The sequence below is a fragment of the Leptosomus discolor genome, chromosome 4, assembly GCF_034619465.1.
Source record: "Leptosomus discolor isolate bLepDis1 chromosome 4, bLepDis1.hap2, whole genome shotgun sequence".
Lineage (NCBI taxonomy): Eukaryota > Metazoa > Chordata > Aves > Leptosomiformes > Leptosomidae > Leptosomus > Leptosomus discolor.
In genome coordinates, this window is record NC_141394.1 from 69,425,608 (window position 1) to 69,445,440 (window position 19,833).

At 39.5% G+C, this 19,833-nt stretch overlaps 1 protein-coding gene across 2 annotated transcripts in view; it reads left to right on the top strand.

Moving 5' to 3' along the window:
• The window catches only part of STK32B (serine/threonine kinase 32B), a 182,154-nt gene that overhangs the window by 94,344 nt on the left and 67,977 nt on the right, over positions 1 to 19,833 (top strand). For both annotated transcript variants that reach the window (XM_086464114.1, XM_086464115.1), the window contains one exon: positions 4,537 to 4,710. In XM_086464114.1, the coding sequence (XP_086320240.1) occupies positions 4,537 to 4,710 (174 nt within the window). The remainder of the gene's footprint in view (positions 1 to 4,536; positions 4,711 to 19,833) is intronic.

Below are 19,833 nucleotides of genomic sequence, written 5' to 3' on the forward strand. Positions count from 1 at the left end.
TCTGAAGATAATAAAAAATCCAATTCATTGTTGCTAGGGGCATTATTATTTTATCTTAATTTGGAGAAACCTGATTCCAATGCATTAAAACTTTTCTTCAAGCAAGAGAAAGACCACTAGCTCTGTAATTAGAACAGATTTCCTAGGACTGGTTCATGACACCACTTATACAAACAAAAAATAGAAAAAAAGAAAGAATCAAACAAAAGTACTCCAAGACAATTTACTCTCTCATTTCAAGGAGGATTAAAGTTTTGTGTTTACAGTAACTTAGTAATATATTATTAGTATTTAATATCCGTCACAATGCTATAATCCATGCAGTAGGCTTTTCTCAGTTACCTGGTTAACATAAAAATCCCAAACAACATCTGATTTTACCTCGAAACCCAATCAGCCCTTTTGTATGTCATCTGACTCTGAGCAGATAAGAAACTTACAAAAGTAAAATTACAGTTCTTACTCAAAAAACTAATCTCCACTGGGCTGATTTGCCACCAGCCCCTCCCCAACAGCAGCAATATTTTCAGATCTATTTTTCCAGTGGAAAATATTTCACTTGCTGTCAATTTCAATTCTTAGACCAACAAATCAAACCCGCTTATTTCTATTTCTCGAAATAATGAAAAAGCAAGAAGCTAAAAGGCAATACTTCATTTCTTGTGTAAAGAAAGAATACTGGATTTGTGTAAGGGAGAGAGACAGAGGACTAGGCTGTTTGTGACCGTGACAAACCAAACTGGTCAGGAGCCAGTACACCAAGTCCCGTGAGTCCTTCATGCAGAGCAGCAACCATTCAGTATGCATCTGCACAGCAGAACCTGGAGCAACTCCTGCTCTGCATTCATCAGCTTAGAAATTTGTAGCTGCAGGAGCTCATTAGTGGAATGGCCATCAGCTTCAGAGACTTCTGTTCTTTGCCGTGTTCAAGCTCTCCTCTAAGTTGTAGATACATAATTTTACTGGGATGAACCCCTTCACCCTCCAGAAAATCTCTTGGAATGGTCTTGCAGCACCTTTAATTGCACTGTAGTCTGATCCAGATAGTTGGAGGAATGCCATCCATGCAGGCTTGACCCAACTGGATCAACTGTGCAGGGAAACCACCATTATCCAGGGCTGTGTGTGTATGATTAGCATAATGATATGTGTCAGGTGCAATATAATTTAGAGTGAGTGAAAAAGTCTGCTGGTATCCGGAACATATCCATCCACACTATCTGTTCTTTGAAATTGGGCCTATACAGCTTATATGTTAACTAAGCCAGTCTACACAACACTTCTGACAGCATCAGCAGAGCTACCACAGATATATATCAGTACAAATGAAAGAAAAATCTGGCTCTAAGTGAAAGAGGAGAACATTGGAGAGGATATACAGATCTCCTCAAGAGCTGTGTCTTCTTGTGTATCATTCTAGCTTCAACTTCTAAATAAAACTGGCCTGTGCTTCATTCACAGGTTGTGACAGATCACAGAATCATAGAATCCCAGGTTGGAAGGGACCTCAGGGATCATCTGGTCCAACCTTAATTGGCAAAAATGTTGGTCTAGACCAGATGGCCCAGCACCCTGTCCAGCTGAATCTTAAAAGTGTCTGATGCAGGAAGGCTGATGAGTGCAAACATTAGCAATACTTCTGAATCTCTTCAGGTTCGGTTTTGGGGTTTTTTGGTCTGTTTGGGTTCAAAACATTTTGTTCTAGAGGTACAGTCACCTCTGGAAGCCTTGTAGCTCTGTTTGTAGGGACTACACTCACCTTAATGTGTTTACCAGAAAGGCAAGGTGTAGTAGCAGGAGACCAATCATTCGCTAATGAATCTGACAGGTCCTTGGACAAAATCCATCTCTCATCATCCAAGCCTGGATTCCCAGAGATGCCAAACAGAGTCCCTGAAAGTCCTGGAGCAACGAATGGGTGGAGGCTGGCCAAGTCCCGGAGGAAAGCTTTATATATCTCCATAGTGTTCTTCGCTCCTCCCAGAGTGTCTGCTCTCTGGTGACTCCCAAGCTAGTTAAACATCTAGTCTGACCTAGTGTGGTTGCTCTTGTGTTGTTATGGAGTGTGAGGAGAACTAACTTGCAACCTTCCGTATCTGACTGCAGACATGCACTTCTATGCAAAGTGTATTGTTTCCTGACATAATGAAATGAGATAGAGTACCAGGTCTTTCCAGGGCAAATTTTGATCTTTCTTTTAAGTCATTAACAATTCACAGATGCACCAAAAGCTAGCCTGGGAGATGACAAAGGACTACCAGCTCCAACTCACAAGCATAGGAAAACAGAGTGCATCAGCAGAAACGCATGCTTGGAGTGAAAACCCAGTTGCATCAAGTGGATGTGGACGAGACTTCCTGGATGTGGACAAGACTCCACATTTATTTCTGGATTGTTCTGATGGCTCTTTTATCTGGACTAAGCATTCATGGGTACACCTTGAAACACACGCATAATTTTCCCAGAAAAGGGAATAGTTCTTGAATTTAAAATCATGTTCACAGCAGTCACTCTTTACCCTGCCTTCACCCTCTGCCTTATGGTGACTGAATCACTGAAAAAATGACTCAGGACATTTTCCTTCTCAAGACCAGAGTTGAATCAGAACCACTTCTACTGACTTGTAATCATACAATTTTAGACACCAGGAGATCTCCTCAGTCGCAGACTAGACAAAATACTTCACTTATGTATTTAAGTAGAGTTTTCAATCTGTGATTTTTATTTTGGAATTTTTTTTAATATAAAACTGAACCAGACAAAATCTACACTTTACTCAAGCAGTAACCAAAAGAAAAAATAACGTCTCTCATTATCTGCTCAGTGCTACAACTATTTCATTTAAAATAACAGCAGAGTCAAAAAAGAAAAAAGAATCTTAAATATAACTACGTAATTAAGCTTTCCTCTTGCAATTGCTCCAGGCTCAGTAATGCGCAACATTCAAAGTAATTTGAATATAATTGAAGCCTTCTGTTTTTCCGATGTGTGTGTTATGAAATTCTGAGTCTCTGAAGGTGAGCAGACACCATGTGCCACCTACTTCAGTATTTTGCTTCAGAGATTTGACTTATTGAGAAGTAAGCTTAATGCAAATAAAATGGCTTTCCCCTCCTGGCATTTGGCAGGCATACAGAAATGCAACAAAGAGCAGAGTACCTAGAGATACTCACTTCTCCGAACCGTGTTTGGAAAGAATAGAAAGCATTTAAATTCAAAACAAACCATCTGTGACAACCCCTAAGCAGCGCCTCATTTCAGAAAGTGCAAGCCTGGGAATGAAAGTGAAACTGTATGTAACTGTCAATTAAAATAATCTAATATAGATTTTTCTGACATTGGGGCGGGGGGACAATGGGCACAGATTTTATGGAAACCCACTCTTTTTAATTTCGTTAGCATATATTTTACAGTTCAGGAAAACTGAATCACATCTGTAGCCAACATACATTACACACCTCGTGGGAGAAAATGTGATGGAAGAGGCGCTATCATTGTGGATCACCTCTCAGCAGTTTATATACACAACTGGTATAAGCTAATATAACTTCACATCAAAATTAATTCTAAAACAGTTTCTAAGAGAAGAATGACTTCATACTAGAAATAAGGAATTCACCACTCGCCATTTGGGAAAATACTGTATCTCAGTCAGTTGCATTCAGAAATGAGAACCAGAGAGTTTCTGTCAGTTTACTCAGATCAGAAATAAACAGAGTAATGGCAGCACAGCCAAGGTAAGTAGAAACATATGGAAATTCCTGCCTGCCGAAGCACTATATATACACACTATACATTGGTTGGCTATGTCTTTGGATTTACAGGATTTAAATCAGGTCAGAATTTGGTCCTCAGAGTATTCAACAGGCAGTTCTGGGAAACAGTCTAGAGGAATTCAATCAATAATCATGAAGACTGTGTCATTTTATAAGATATAAGTTGCAGACTGAAAAAATATGTATCGTTAGGCAGTAAAATTACAGTTTTACTTATTATTGAATTTGGAGCTACACTGCAAGCTGTAGAAAATGCTCAGCTAATGGAACATTGTGTATATTTATTGAATTTGGAAAATATCTGTGGGACAGCAGTTCTTCATCCTGCCAGGATACTTTCCATAGGCACTGAGTTACAGTTGTGTGTGTAAACACCAAGTGTGTTTCAAGGCCTTTCATTTTATTGCCGCTATTTAGTAAGCCCTGTTGTCAACTGAATGAGTATATGGTTATTTAAAAATGTAAAAACCTGAAAGGTATTTTAAATACTGTTTTATCAACACTCAGGTGTTAATCTATGATTAAAATAAGACAGTAGAACAGCAGCAGTTCAAGCTCTGCTTGCCTTGAATATGCAGAGAGTCCCACGACAATCAAAGTCTCATTGCAGGATTGGACCACAGCAGTGAGAAACCAGCGTATGCCTTTTGAGCAAATCATGGACTTACCATGAACAGTTCTGCTTACTGAGAGCTAACACAGGGCACGGCTGTGGCTGCCTCACCGGCTCCGAGATCTCAGCTGTAATTCTTTCTTTCAGGTATTCCTTTCAAGACGAAGAAGACATGTTCATGGTGGTTGATCTCTTACTCGGAGGTGATCTGCGTTACCATTTGCAGCAGAACGTCCACTTTAATGAAGGAACTGTTAAGCTGTACATTTGTGAACTGGCGCTTTCCTTGGATTATTTGCAGAGATACCACATCATTCACAGGTGAGTGAGTTTCATTTGAGGGATGGGCTGCTTTCCTTTGGCAGAGCAGAGGAATTTTATCACATATCTGATTACACGGTCCTGTTTATTCAAAATCTCTGAAAAGTTGTCATGGATATCCAAGGGTAGAATTGGACTATGAAAAGGGTTTTTTAAAGTGTTTTTGTTCTGTCCTCAGCCATTCAGTAGCCCCACACCCTTCTCATACTACCCTTTTCTTTTTCTGATCTCATACTATGATGTACATTTTTTACTACGGTCTTTAAACACTAAATACAACCCATAACAGCATCCTGGCTGCTTTTAATTTATTTTTAGTTCTCCTGTGCCCCAATGTTCCTGAACACAAAAATGTTGTAATCTAGTACAACAACTTCACACAACAACATCAGGGAAAGGTCACAAAAACAAGGGCTGAGAATAAAGAATAATTTATTTACTTGCAGAATCTGCATGAAGGTCAGAAGGAGGAAGAGAGGTGGGAAAATAAGAGAAATAGTAGAAATAAATTGGAACAGTGATAGAGGGTGAATCCTTTTTGCACTTCTTAGATTACAACAATCTGTTATTTTTACTGCCTTACAGCTGGCAATCATAGTATTAATGTCAAAAATATGTCAAGCGTCAGAGTATGTTTGTTTTTCTTAATCTGGCATTTAACTGAAACAGCAGGGCAACTTATTTTTTTCATGTTCACACAGCAACTGCGAAATTATAAAATTATGGGCTTAAGCCTCTATTTTACTCTTTTTAGGCTAAGTTCAGGATATTCCTTCCCAATTTACAGTGGTCTGAATACAAAAATAATTAGTCTTGTGTGTTACCAAACTGGATGTGGGTTTCAGAGGCCGAACTATCTAAGCCATGCCATAGATCTTCCAGGGTCCAGAATAAACAAATTCCTCCAAATACATTAAGAGGTTTCATCCTATCAGAGCTGCCTCATGATTTTGCAATAAGGAACCAATAAAAAGTGTGATCTGACTTTCTGAAGAGGGAGGGTCCATACAAAACCTCTCTGTTCTGAGGCAGTGGTAGATGGGTGTTCTGTATTACTGAACCTGCACAAGAGAAAATTCAAGTAAAAATTGCAACAGTTGTTTTGTTTGCAATTAAACTCTCACAAATGTTGCAAGCAATTTCTGAAATTCTGTATCTTTAGAATACTGTTATTATTTTAGTACATTTCCATGTATTTTGTGTACGTTTTCCTTTCTCAGTGAATATTTTAAAAGTGGAGCTCAGAATTTTGGCTGACCTTTGTTTCTATGCCTTAAGGAATGTTCTTCATGAAAAATAAATTGATGAGCGTTTTTCTCACCCTTATTTTAATGATGAGACATTTTATGCAAATTGGCTGTCAAAACATTCATGAGAGAATCTAGTTTGTAATCAAAATTTTTGCTACATACATATTTTGCTACAAGCCTGTGACTTAAAAATATTTCACAGAGAAGACTGAAAGGTGGCAGATGTCTTGAGAGAATGAAGGACTGGATTGAAGTCATTGTGGTTCTTTACAGGTTTTTTTAACAGTGTCTGCATTATCGTAATCCAACTGAAACTGGGCAAGATGCCTTGTTCTCTTCTGTATTACTTAATCATGACCAGTAAGCTCTTGATTTTACTTAATTTTCTCTTTTGCACTGCTTGTAGTACACAGTAACATGACTGACTTCAACATTTGTTGGTTTGCACCAAGGCAGGGGAAGGAGCTGGTCGTTGGCTCCATTTGGAGACAAGTTCTGGGGTTTGGTTTTTGCTTTTGCTTTACACCGAAAGTTTTCACAAACCCAGGCATGTCAAAATACCTGTTTCTCAGCCTGTGGCAGATCTCACTGGCTGGTTAGCTAGGATTATTTTTTAGGGTATAAAAGATCTTGTTCAGGACTCTGCTACGTTATGGGAGAGATGTTTACTTTGAAGCTGGCAGACCCGAGATCTGAGCCTGGCTCTCCCACTTCACTGCCTACTGCTCCAATCACCCAACTGTGGTGCAAGGAGCCTTTTGCTTCTCATCTTCCCACCAATTACTGTAAAATCCCAGATGATCCACATGCCAATGAACAAGTTATTTAGCCAGGAGAGTCCCAGCACATTCTGTCTTCTGCTTTGCCACCACCTGGAACAGCAGTCTGCAGGACGGGTCTTCAGCTGCTGTAAATCTCTGTATCATGACTGACATCAAGAACACAGCGATGATTTAAATTGGCTCAGGAGCTGGGCCCGCAGTGATGCACAGTGAGGAGACGTGTAGCCATTACTTTATCATTGCAAACACACCGTCTCAATCAGAGATGTAAACAGTAAGCTGGTTGATGTTTATACTTCGTGGTAGCAGACCTCAGCAATATCATTGTGACCAAGTGCTTCCAGTCACCGTTCACGTGCTAACCTAGGAGACTGTGTTAGATCTTTCATTTTTAAATGAGTGCATTGGCAACAAAAGGGAAAAAAAAGTGGTTAGTGACTCACAGAGTCATTGAGAGAGCCCCCTACTAAATTTTGTCTGGGCTACAAAGAAAGAAGAGTTGAATGATTCATCAGACTGGGTAGGTGGCTTTTCAAATTGCAGTATTATAAAGAGCTGAATATATGATGTGTGAGTCAGGAACTTAACTCCTCAATATTTAGAGATGTGTATGAAACGTGCTCAGTTTTCTATTACTCTTGCATCCGGAAACATGACAGAATATCTTTTTCAAGATTAATCTGCAGCTCCAGGAGTTTGCTATAAAAGGAAGTGGTAATGAAGGGGATGGGAATCATCAGGCATGTATGAATGCATGTAGAATTGTCCAGATCAGTGCTATGTCAATTCCCCTTGGAGATGCCTTGCAATGCCTCTGTATTTGCTGATGTGGTTAGATTCGTGCACTTTGAATGTGGCAACCATTTCAGCAATACTAATATTGTTTCTGCAGGGACAACTTCAACCATAAATAGTGCAAAACCCACCACTGTTCTGGTGTGTTTATGAAACTTGTCATTTTTATTATTCACAACATATGTACAAAATTATGGCACAATAATGAATGTTGCACTCTTTGTCTCACAGTTCTACTGTAAAAGTCTGCGTTTACATAGGTGTTCAGCCAGAATTACAAAAACTTTAAAAAGAAAAGCTATGAATTTCAAGCTATGATTTGAAGACTATTCTGGGCAAATTTTTCACTTAATTTACACAACAGCTAGTTTAATGGAATCACAGAACAGTTTTGGTTGGAAGAGACCCTCAAGATCATCGAGTCCAACTTTTGTCCTAGCTCTGTCAACACCACTAAACCATGTCCCTAAGCACAACATCTACCTGTCTCTTAAACACCTCCAGGGATGGTGACCTCACCACCTCCCTGGGCAGGCTGTTCCAATGCCTGACAACCTTTTCAGTAAAGAAATTCTTCCTAATATCCAGCCTGAACTTCCCCTGGTGCAGCTTAAGGCCATTTTCCCTTGTTCTATCACTTGTAACTAGGGAGAACAGACCAACCCCCGCCTCGCTACCACTTCCTTTCAGGTAGTTGTAGAGAGCAATATTGATATATCTCTAAATTGTTGGTCACAGGTAATGGCTACATCACAAATCCTTATTTCCTCACAGCCTTGCTGTAATAATATTTTATCCACATTTCTTAAATGAAAAAAAAAAATCTTTGAAAGCAAGATGAATGGTGTTTATTATAGACCTTTGGATTCGGTACACACAGAAAGGCTTCTGACAATTCACATGGTCTCGTTCATTTTCAAGTGTTGGATCAAATCTGGCATTCTGCTGTTTGAAGATAGTATGACTAAACACATTCTTCCCAGACTGCTTGTATAATATCATTGAATAATGTGTTGGACTAAAGTTTTCCCATCAAAGGCTGAATAAACTTATTTCAGCTATGAGTATCTCAACCTCCTCCTTTCACAAACGTTATTGTTCATACATTTCAATAAAACCACCTGCTTCCTCATGAAAGTAGGCTGCCCATTTTCATTCAGCTGGTTCTTCCAGCAGTAGCTCCAGTGTTGTCTCTCCCAGGACGCTCTTGCAGCTAGAGCCTTGGCTCAGAGCAGCGCTGGCCCTGTGGTGCTGTGGCTGCTGCCCAAGACAAAATCACGTTTCCTCTTTCTAAGGGGTCAAGTGTTAACTGCAATGTCCTTACAACTTTTCATCATGGTTTAGCTCCATTGGTTTTCATCTGCTCAGAAAGGAGGCTAGATCTGGCAGATGTCTGGAAAGGAAATTGCAGTAACCTTCCAGCACAATTTTAGGATACTGGCCTAGCCCTTTGATCTGCATGCCCAGGGCTTTTTCATTTCAGTGGGCTTTTTAAATGCAAACCCATTTGTCCGTGTATGTGTACATATATAAGCATACATATAAACTTTAGGTTGAAGCACGATATGACTGGAATCAGTCCGACTTGGTGGGTCTGTGCTGTGCGGCTACTGTGACCATCACTCTGTTTTGCATTCCTGCAAGTTCTGCTCCCAATGGAGAGTAGCACCAGGAGCTATTTAGCTCTGAACAGCTACTCTGCAGCAGTGCAGAGTAGGCAAAAGCTAATGGAGAATGGAGACAAATCGAGCCTTTTTCCTCTGATGGCTGATCCACTGCAGAGTAAGGGTGTCTTGCTACTACCAGCTAGACAAGATGTATTCCACATTCAGCACTGCTAGGCTGGGCTATGCTGTAGGAGATGCCTGTTTATTCATTACCTTTGAGCCTTTAAAGGTGTTGAGCAGTCTGGTGAAATAATATATCTAAATGATTAGACTCTTACTTAAAACGGGACTTCCCAGTCTCACTTGTGACAATCAGAAACTCTAATTTAAGATGTTCCCTTCATAACACTGTCCATTTTGTATGTAAGCAGTAAATAGGTTTGGAAATTATTTGAAAATGGAGAGTTTGCCCTTATTTTTCACAGGTGTCACAGGCAGAATAGTGCCAACCTGAGATTTACCAGGACATGTTAAAAGGACACAGTTCATTATGGATTTTGGCTCATACTAGTAGTCTTTCTTGATGGTAAGCATGTGCAGATGAAGAAGAAAATGTAGTAGAGTCTGAAGTAGATGAAAGGGGAAATAAATAACCATAATATGACTACTATTCATAAGCACTACAAAAGATCATGACAGTTCAAGAGGCCTGTCCATTGAATTTTCTTAATTTGTCTTCCCATGTTTCTTCCGTGTCATTGTATTATGTTCATTAAAGAAATGCAAGCCCACATTATTTCTGAGGACAGATTTCAGGAACTGAGCAATGAGTTATGTAAGAGAAGCAAACTAGAAAGCATATCAAAATCAGCCAAAAAAGAAACACCATGCAAACCACGAAGCACAGAAAACTTGCTGAATGCTTATGAACTAGCACTGATCAAATACAAAGTGATTCACAAATTCTAGGCACAAAAGGTATTTAAAATTCAGTCGTGTCCTTAAAAAAAAAAAGAATTAGATATCACAAGATATGCACATGCAGAGAAAAAGCCTTTCAATTTTTGAACAGAATTCTTTACCTACAAGAACAAATTACTTTTACATTTGTTTGGCAACAGTAAGAGAAAAAGTTATTTGATATACCAGATGACATACTGCAAATAAATGGAGCTGGTTTGGAAACACATTGAAATTTCAATATCTAGAGACTATATTACTAATGAAGTAAACCAGCTTGTATTGGGGAAGGGACACAGGGAACCCTCTGAGGTGCATGATGCTCCACCAGGTGCTCCAGTCCTGCTGCTGGCATGGATATAATCTTTTATTGTGGGCATAGTGCACTCTGTCTTCATCACTCAGGCGAAATACCAGAAGTCACCCACTACACCCTCTCCCATTTCATACCCCATTGCTGAGGGATCCTTGTTGCAGTCAGCGGGGAATTGCTTGGTTCCTTACAGTTTTCAAGTGAGTAGGTGAAGTTGCCCTTTGGCCCTTTCATTCATCTTCCTTCCTCTCATTATTGCTCTAGAGAAAAAGTGTCCTTCACTAAAAAGAGAAGTACTGTGATTTTCTTACTGCATGCTTCTCTCTTTAAAAACAGACACCCAGACCAGTGCAGATATGATCTAGACATAGAGAACTGTACAACGTGCATCTAGAAGTAAAAGTTACGTCTTACTAATTCTTCTATAATGCAACTAGAAAGAATTTCCAACAATATTATCTGAATTGTAATTTTTATACCCTGATTTAAAGATTTTCCTGAATCCTTCCTTACCTCTCTGTCATTTATCTGCAACCAACAAAATAAACATGAAAAATCTTGTTTTTTCTAAAACTGTAAAATCACAATACCATCACTAGGGCACTGTGGACTTACATGTGTCTGACTTGCTCTTACTAGTTGTAGCTCCATACTCCTTACCACCAGAAAACACAGATCTCTTGGAGCAAGATAAAGCGTTTCCATAGAGGTAATCAGCACTTCATGCTGTTCATGGCTAAGTACACAGGAACAGGAGACAGTGTAGAGAAACCAAGACCCAGGGAAATGCAGACTCTGTCACATCAGCGAGTACAAATCTTTTTGAAAATGTGCAATAGAAAGCTACTAGAGAATTACCTTGCTATAGAGCTTGCTGCTGCAGTGAGTGTGACATCCAGCATCCTGCAGATCCCAGCAGGTCCACTGATGCCTGGGCTCAGCACACACTTTTCTGTGGAGAGTGCTCAAAGGGAATATACAAAGTCCATGTAGCTATTATACACCAGTTCGCCAGTTCCATGCTCCACACTTCCCACTTTCCAGTTACTGTGGCAGGGAGTTTGGTTTGGCTTTTTCATCTACATCTGTCTTCCAGAGGGCTTTCTTAAAGCCCATCTTTACATTTGTTCTGGGGTTACAGTGACTTTCCTACAAATTGGTTCTAGTTCCTGCAGAGTGCACCTCCACCTAGATCAGCTGCCCTCACCTATCTGTGTTACTGTTCTCCCCCTCCTGGTTTTCTTTAATAAGCCTGTTACACTAACCTAACTTTTAGGAAGAGAGTCTTATACAAGTAGTCTTCAGGGCACATGATACATATTGAAATGCTACATGTCCCTGCTCTCTACAATTCAGGACCCTATTGGTGGATAATGAAATTAAACGGGTTTTTTCCCTTCCTTCCCCGAGTCCTCAGTATTAACATTTTGATCACGAATCTTTTTCAGAGATTCAGACACTGAAGCAGAAATGCTGACAGAATTGAAGAAGAGGTCAATATTCAAGATTATCTCAGGTCTCCATCCACAAATCTGATCTGGTTTATGCTAGTTTTCTGCTTTAGTATATTGCTAATTTCTTCATGACCAGTGCAGTGTGAGCGTTATCAGAGCTATCTTTCTTTTGCAGAAATCCATTACAAATATCTTGGCGTTGCTTTAAAGCTTCAAGTGATTTTAGTGTAGGCACCTGCTCCCAACTTATGTATACTAGCAAAGATTGTATATAGCATGTTGATATTGTACATCTAAATATAATAATCAAAACTATTAATAACTACATTTAAATAATTTTGAATAAGTAATTAAAATGATTAGGCACTGCTTCTGGAGAGGCATAACAGTACCCACAGTATTAATTGCCTGCCTTATATGACACTGCCCGGATTACCCTGGTTTTGTGACCTTCCACCCCTCATCTGCCATCCCAGGGTAATGCTGCTGCCCCAACCTCCCAATGCCAACTGGGAGCAGAGGAGAGGCCGAACGAAAGCTCCTCTCACCAGCAAGATCAAATTGGCAATGAAGTGAAATTTTAATTAACAGGTGAGAGAACAAGAGCAAATCCCCTCTGATACAATATTGATAATTTTTTACAAAGCTTTGGTGTTGATGTTACACTAAAAGTATTCCGGTATGTTTGCATCTTGGAAATTTCACAACATCATGACTGTACTCAGGCACGTTCTCTCCACAGAAGTGGCGGATTTGCATGCAATGTGCTTGAGTAATTTTTTTTGTTTGCAGACAGAGAAGAAATATAAAATCTTTGATTAAAGTATGTAGCTGGAGAGAGGGAATATGGAAAAAGACTGTATACTTCAGGCTGAGCAAAGTATAAACCAACAGCAGCATATGGACAATTGCTTCTTTATCCCGTATCTGCTTTAACGGTTGCAACAATTTTTCATCTTGGATGAGCAATACATACATGGAGTATTATATCATTCCCTTGCAGATTTCCTTACAACATAAGTTCTGGTTTAATATATGGAAGAACAAAAAAGACTTAAGGCAAAAAGCGCACATTTACATTATTTCCTCATGAGTGCAACAGTCTTTTATATCTCAGGAATTTAGTATATTGCCCATGGTGTGGTAGAAGGCATTTCATTAAAGCATATTGCAATTTAAGCTTCCTTCTTGACTTAGAAATGCATTCAGCAGCTTTCAGTACAGCTTTGATATTTCAGGTGAGATGTGGTCTACTTTGTACAATTTTTGACTTAGTGGATATACAAAGGGATGAGAAAGAGTGAGAGCTGTTACACTGATCATGTGGCAAAATTTCGTCTTCCAAAACAAATCATCTGGTGGGCAAGGACTGTAATTAAGATACAGATTGTCATGAGTTTTGTTCTGCTGAAGTTTCCGTCTTGACATTTTTTCTCTTGCATTTATTCTGTATATCCTTTTTTTTGGGAGCTCCTCGGGGCATTTCTTCGAGGTTATTTTTAAACATATCTATACCCTCTGTGAACTCCTGTCCCAACTCCCCTGGATGGGTTTTACAGAGGAGAAAGCACAGCAGCTCAAAGCTTTGATGCTGTATGACAGTCCTACTGGTGAGCCTCCACTTCTCCCAACGTATGTGCACACAGCTTACATTTATCCCCCGGGGAAATTCCTACTGACCCAGTGGGGATAATTGCACTTTTCTGCAGCAGAGGAGACGAGGCGAGCCTGCAATTCAGCAGTTGTGATCCTCTTGCACATTCAGAACTGCTGTCAGCAGGGAAGACCTTAAAATATGGTGCCAAACGGGGACCTTACGAGTAGGAACAGCACCCAGTAGATGGTACACTTTTAATGAACCAAAACTTATTAAATTAGGTTCTGATGAATTCATTCTTTACACTGAGGATCAAAATCATCTTTACAGTCAGACTAACAAGAATGAGAAATAACCTCTCTCCAGTGGCTATCATGTTTTATTCAGTCATTTATCTGTTTGTCTTGCTATACACATGAAACTTTGCTGCTGTTCTGAACTCAGGATGCAGAGGAGTTGCTTTCTAGTTTAGTGATAAAAGTGATAGAAGTCTTGAGTTATTTTCTTTTTTCTTTCACAGTGACTATTCTGTGTCTAGTCATGTTATAGTCTCCCAGTTTATTTCAATTATATTCCTATTGCACATTTCACCTTTTTTTTTTTTTTTTTTTTTTTTTTTTTTAAGGAGGTTTGGAGGTTTAATTGTGAGCACAGGTACTTTACAGGACAAACATGAATTTCTTATGATGAAGCTGCAGATCCTCTTTCTGTACACAGATACTATCTCTGCTGTGAGGTTTAGGTCAGATTGTAAGCATTTTGAGGTTCAAACTGTATTGTTCTCTGGCTTTATTCAGCTCTCAAACATTGTTAATTTTTAGTGAAAGCCAACACTGCTAAAAATCTCACCTTTCTCTGTAGTTCTTATGATTCAACGTCAAATGATGCATGATGGAGCTGGAATGATAAAAATTTTCATAAATGTTAAACACTAGAAGAAAAATAACACCACAGAAGGTATCAAATTTTTAACAGTATCAAAAAAACCAACTGGTTGAACAGTCTTAAAATGAGCTCTGAATATTTGGTCCATGAATTTTCAGTCTGGAGCTTCAGTTAAAGTAGTGGGTGATTTTTCAGCCAGCTGAGCAACTACGCTTTGGAGAGCCAGTAGCAAGGAAAAAAAAGAAATTCATGGAAAGACAGATGAACCTGAGGGTACCAAGAGGAAAAAAGACATCATATCACTGCATAAAGTGTATAAAAGATGTCCAGAGGGGTACTAAGAGTGCTGAAGAAAAGACCAGGGAGTGCAGTGTGGTGTGGGGTGTAGGCAAGGGAAAGCTTCTGTGGAGAGGAGCAGTCCCTGCAAGTCAAAATTAGGAGTGACTGGAGAGAGTTGCGAAATGGGAGGGAGGTGTCATGAAGTGGTGGGGTGCAGTAACAGGGGAAACAGGGGGTCGATGCCAGTATATGAATTCCAGGTCAGAGAGGTATGGCTTACTGAAGGCTGAGTGGTCTTGAATATGTCTCTCTTGGTCATTGTTGGGGTCAAACAGCTTTATTCACCAGCTGTGAAAAACATTGCTCAGAGTCCTGCCATTAGGAATTAGTACGCTGGCATAAAAATTAATCTCTGTATTCCCAGAAAAGGTGCTGATGTAGAAATGCAGTCTTAGGTTTGCTATGCTGCTCTCTCAAGTTGCTATAAAAATTAAGATATGGTCATCTTTAAAAATAGTAGGTCTACTCAATGAGTGTCACAGGCCTATTTTGAATGCAAGTCAATAAACAATAAGTGACTTATTGACAATGATCAATAACAATTACTAATATAGTCACTTAGCGAGACTTGCTGAGTGGAAAACCTACTGCCAGAATGCTGCGTTTCTCAGCTTTTACGCTAATTAAATGTATTAGTTATCTACACAGTTCTGCCTTTAAAATCTACAGAGATTCACAGTTTGCCTCTTAATTTGAGATGCTGCAGAATTTTCCCCTGATGGTGCTCCTTCAACTCTCTTCTGCAAACCTATTCATACACAGAAACACTCTACAGACGGACCCCAATGCAAACACATGCACTTACATATGTATAGAGTTGAACACTAATTAAAGTACCAACTTATTTCTCTGTGTCCCAGAGTAACTCTGCTGCTGGAAATAAGGCTTATGAGCATATAGGCAAGGATGTCCATTTCCAGTCAACAGTCTTTTACACTATCATTATTGTTTAATATTTGCTTTTGAAAGATACAGTGTCAAAAAGGAATAGCATATGAGATCTAAAGCTGAGAAATCAAATTATTAAGCCTTAGTTGTCTAAATTTTTGAACACAAACATCAAACCAGTGTAACTAATTAATGGGAAGAATGGTGGTGTTCAGTCATTGCCTGCTCTTCCCTCCTACGAAATCACCAGTTTCCTTATATCAGACAAGATTTTATCTCCCTGTTGTGGTTTAACCCCAGCCAGCAGCTAAGTACCACGCAGCCGTTCACTCACTCCCCTGTAGCAGGAAGGGAAGTAAAACTTGCGGGTTGAGATAAAGACAGTTTAACATGACAGAAAAGGAAGAAAATAATAATGGTAATAATGATAATAATGGATTTAGAATATACAAACAAGGGATGCATTATGCAATTGCTCACCACTTGCCAACCAATGCCCAGTCAGTTGCCAAGCAGCAGTCCTCTGCCAGCTTTCTGCCCAGTTTACATACAGGGCATGACATCATATGGTATGGAATATTCCTTTGGCTGGTTTCAGTCAGCTGTCCTGGCTGTGTCCCCCTCTTGTGCACCCCTAGCCTTCTCATTGGTGGGGCATAAGAAGCTCAAAAGTCCTTGACTTAGTATAAACACTTTTTAGTAATGACTAAAAACACCAGTGTGTTACCAACATTATCCTCATACAAAATCCAAAACACAGCACTGTAACAGCTACTAGGAAGAAAATTATCGCTAACCCAGACAAAACCAGTACACTCCCCAGAATGAAATGTGGCTCCAGTTGTACTAAAGCAGCTCCGTGTGGCAGTGCCATGTTTCGTGGATGCCACAGGCAGCTGGGGTTGTGATGGCCACCTGTCTGGAGGGGAACAAAGAACCTCTGGGATCCTTCCTCAGACATTCATCTCTTAACCTCACCCAACTAGAAGACCAGACAAAGCCTCAGAGGTTTTCATGTCACAAATGAGGAGGATGTTTATTTGATGGCACCAACTAAAATAATTCTTATGTGTGTAAGGTATTTTAGCTACAGCACAATTTATCATGTATGGAGGATTGCATTCTTCATGGTGTGAGGTGACGTCAAACAAGACAATGAGTGCCAGAAGCGTGACTCTTGCAAGAGGCTTAAATACCTGCCTGCACTTCTGTGATAACACATTACAGTAATTTGACTCAAGAACATCAGTTGTTTTTTTTTTAACACATTACAATAATCTGACTCAAGAAAATCTGTTGTTTTCATAATTCCACACAGCATGCAAAATTTTTCTTATGTTTTTAAAAACTTATTCCACAGTTCACCAAGATCTAAGTGCAGGAGTTTATATTTTTTTTACTTGGCTGTCCAAGCAAACGGATACCTAGTCAACACAGCCAACAGAATCTAAAAAGTTATCCTGCTCATCCAAAAATAGACATTTAGTCATATGAATGGCTTTTTATACTCCAATGACCATGTTTTTATACATGCATTGGCTATAAATGGGAATGTAGAGAACTAATTCACAACAGAACTTGATCCAAGCATCCTCATCTGCGAGCTGAATCCCATCTCCGTTTTTAGTGGAATAGCAAAAATAATCCTTATAATAATTTCAATCAAGTCATTACTGTAACAGTAGTTTCTCTGCAGAGCCTAGTTTAAAAACACCTTTACCAGTACTGTATTCTTGCCTAGTCATCTTAACCAGGATGTTGCTACTACTGTCTGTGGACTCAAGCAATGTTGCCAATCTTTCATTCCTTGTCCAGGTTCATCAAGAGTAGTCGGAATACTTGGCTGTTTTATTCAAAGCAATGTGTTGTTGACATCTCTTAGAATAGGGAGACTTCTTAAAAAGGTTGTCTAATGGAATATGGGTTGTGGTTTGGGTCGAATGTATCCAGTCAAGTCTCATCTGTCTTAAACAGCAATCTCCAGGAACACATATATTTATTGCTCTGGGAGTTTCTTTGTAAATGTTCCTTCTTAAAAGCATCCAAAGTTATTCTTAGAAGTAATTTATTACATTCCTTTCCAGGACAGGTGAGGCTGGAGATAGAAAAATACGACATTTTTATTTTAAACATTAAAAAAGAAGGCAACAAATGCAGCATAAAATCAGATATTTGCCCCTCAGTTTCAAAGAATTAATCCATCAGTTGGTGGATTTCACAAGAAGACCTGCCAGCTTCTACTGACATTTCAGGTAGTAGCAGGTCAGGTTTTTTAATAATTTACCAAATACAATTTTCTTTTCAAGCATAGACTTTGCATCTCCCAACCTGTTCTACTGCAGCTCACTTTTACATATATTAAATCCACAAAACCACCCAGAAGAGCAAGCATATGCAAGACATCAAAGTTCACTTGACTGTAGAACATATTCAGCCTCCTCTCAGTGATACGTCCTGGTTGTGCATTTCATGGGAACTGAGACAGTGAATTTGAGGAATAAAGGCCCAAATAACCATGGTTCTCATGTCACAGGAATGTCCCAGCAGGAGATGATGGCAGTGGTGAGGGTGATAGAGAATCTGACGTTCATGCTAGCATTTGGGGTTTCGGATCAGAGTGAGCAAGACAGCATCACATGGTTGTTTTTTGCTTGCTGGTCTACAGCCCTTCTCCCCACTACACTGTACTGCTGAAACATGGATCAATAGAAAATGTGCTTAATGAGGAGCTTCACTGCCACATTGAAGGGATGACTGCCCTGGCACTTGTTGAAAACCTGAAACCTTTGGAAGTTCCTGTCATCTTCCTTGGCCTGCACATGAAGTCCACCATGCTGTACTGTACTTTAATTGCCAGCCATGTCAGCTGTAATTAATTGCACTTTGGTATGGATGAAGGAAACAGTTGTTAAAAAACGTTACATTATTGTTGTGGATACTGCTGTTCTAACAGGCTTCTGATGACCTTTTATGTATAGAAGTTGGTAGGGCAAATTTTAAGGGATATTATAGAGCAATTACATACTATGAACACGTGTGTGTTTGGAATTCTGTATATTTTCTTTTTGAGTTTGTCTGATAAGCTGAGCAAACTCTTGAAGATGTGATACATCTGAATGGGTTTATTCTGTATTTCATGCAGTGAAAAACAGAGGAGGAGCTATATGAATTTCAGCCATCATAAAACACCACACTTTAGATGTTAACATTTTACAATGGGTAAAGCCAAACATGCTTATCAGTAACAATGCTCTCCTGATTTATATTCAGGCAGAAGACAAATGTCATCAATTTCTTCTCTCATATGGTTTCACACGTGAATTTCTGCCTGAATATATTGGAAGAGGACCTATGCCTTTTACTAGAAGGAGATTGATACTAGTGCAATTGCTGGCAGAGTACAGGCTGAGTACATTCTCCCCCTTACTCCTAGACAAAAGCTCTCACATGGTATCTCTGAGGAAATAAGCATCACCATTGCACTGTATATGCTTTCCTGCTGGACCAGATAATTCTTTCCAAATGCCGCATTCCAGTTAGCATCTAACGAGTCGTGCACTTCCCATGGTTATCAGACACGTCACCTGTTCTTGACAGCTGATTCACACACAGGGGTGTGACCCTTGTACTTGTACACACAGAGGGTCTCAGCAGTACTTGATGCTACAACACAGAAAATATTAGAGTCATTGGCTGTGAGATTATCAACAAATTACTGCTATGTAGTGATTCTGCATGATTCCTCCATGTGATCTGGAGAAGCATTTGTCTGAGAAGACTTTTTATTTGAAATGTGGTGATGTTTTCGCATCATCACAGTCTTGACAGTGGTTCAAATTTCCCCTCAGACCTACCCAAAAGTCCAAGAGCTGTAGTCATGTCTAGCATTATCTCTAGAAAGCAGTTCTAACAAAGGAAGTGGCACATTCATCATTACTTTGAGTCCTTCAGGCAAGATGAAAACTAACCATCAGACTGCCTGCAAGTCGTCTGTGCTGGTTAATGTTCACTTGGAAAAGAACTGCTAGGTCTGAAAGAGGGTAACATATGCTGGGCTTTGTTATGTAAAAGCTCAGTTTATATGGCCTCAGTGGTACTTTCCCATCCCAGTCTCTGAGACATCATACAATGTAGCACAGAGGAGGCAAAGTACGGGTTCACATTCTCCTTTGACAAATCTTTCTAGTTTTTACAGCATATAAGAATCTTCACCTTTGTTTCTTCTTTTTGATAAAGTCATACTGAATCTTCAG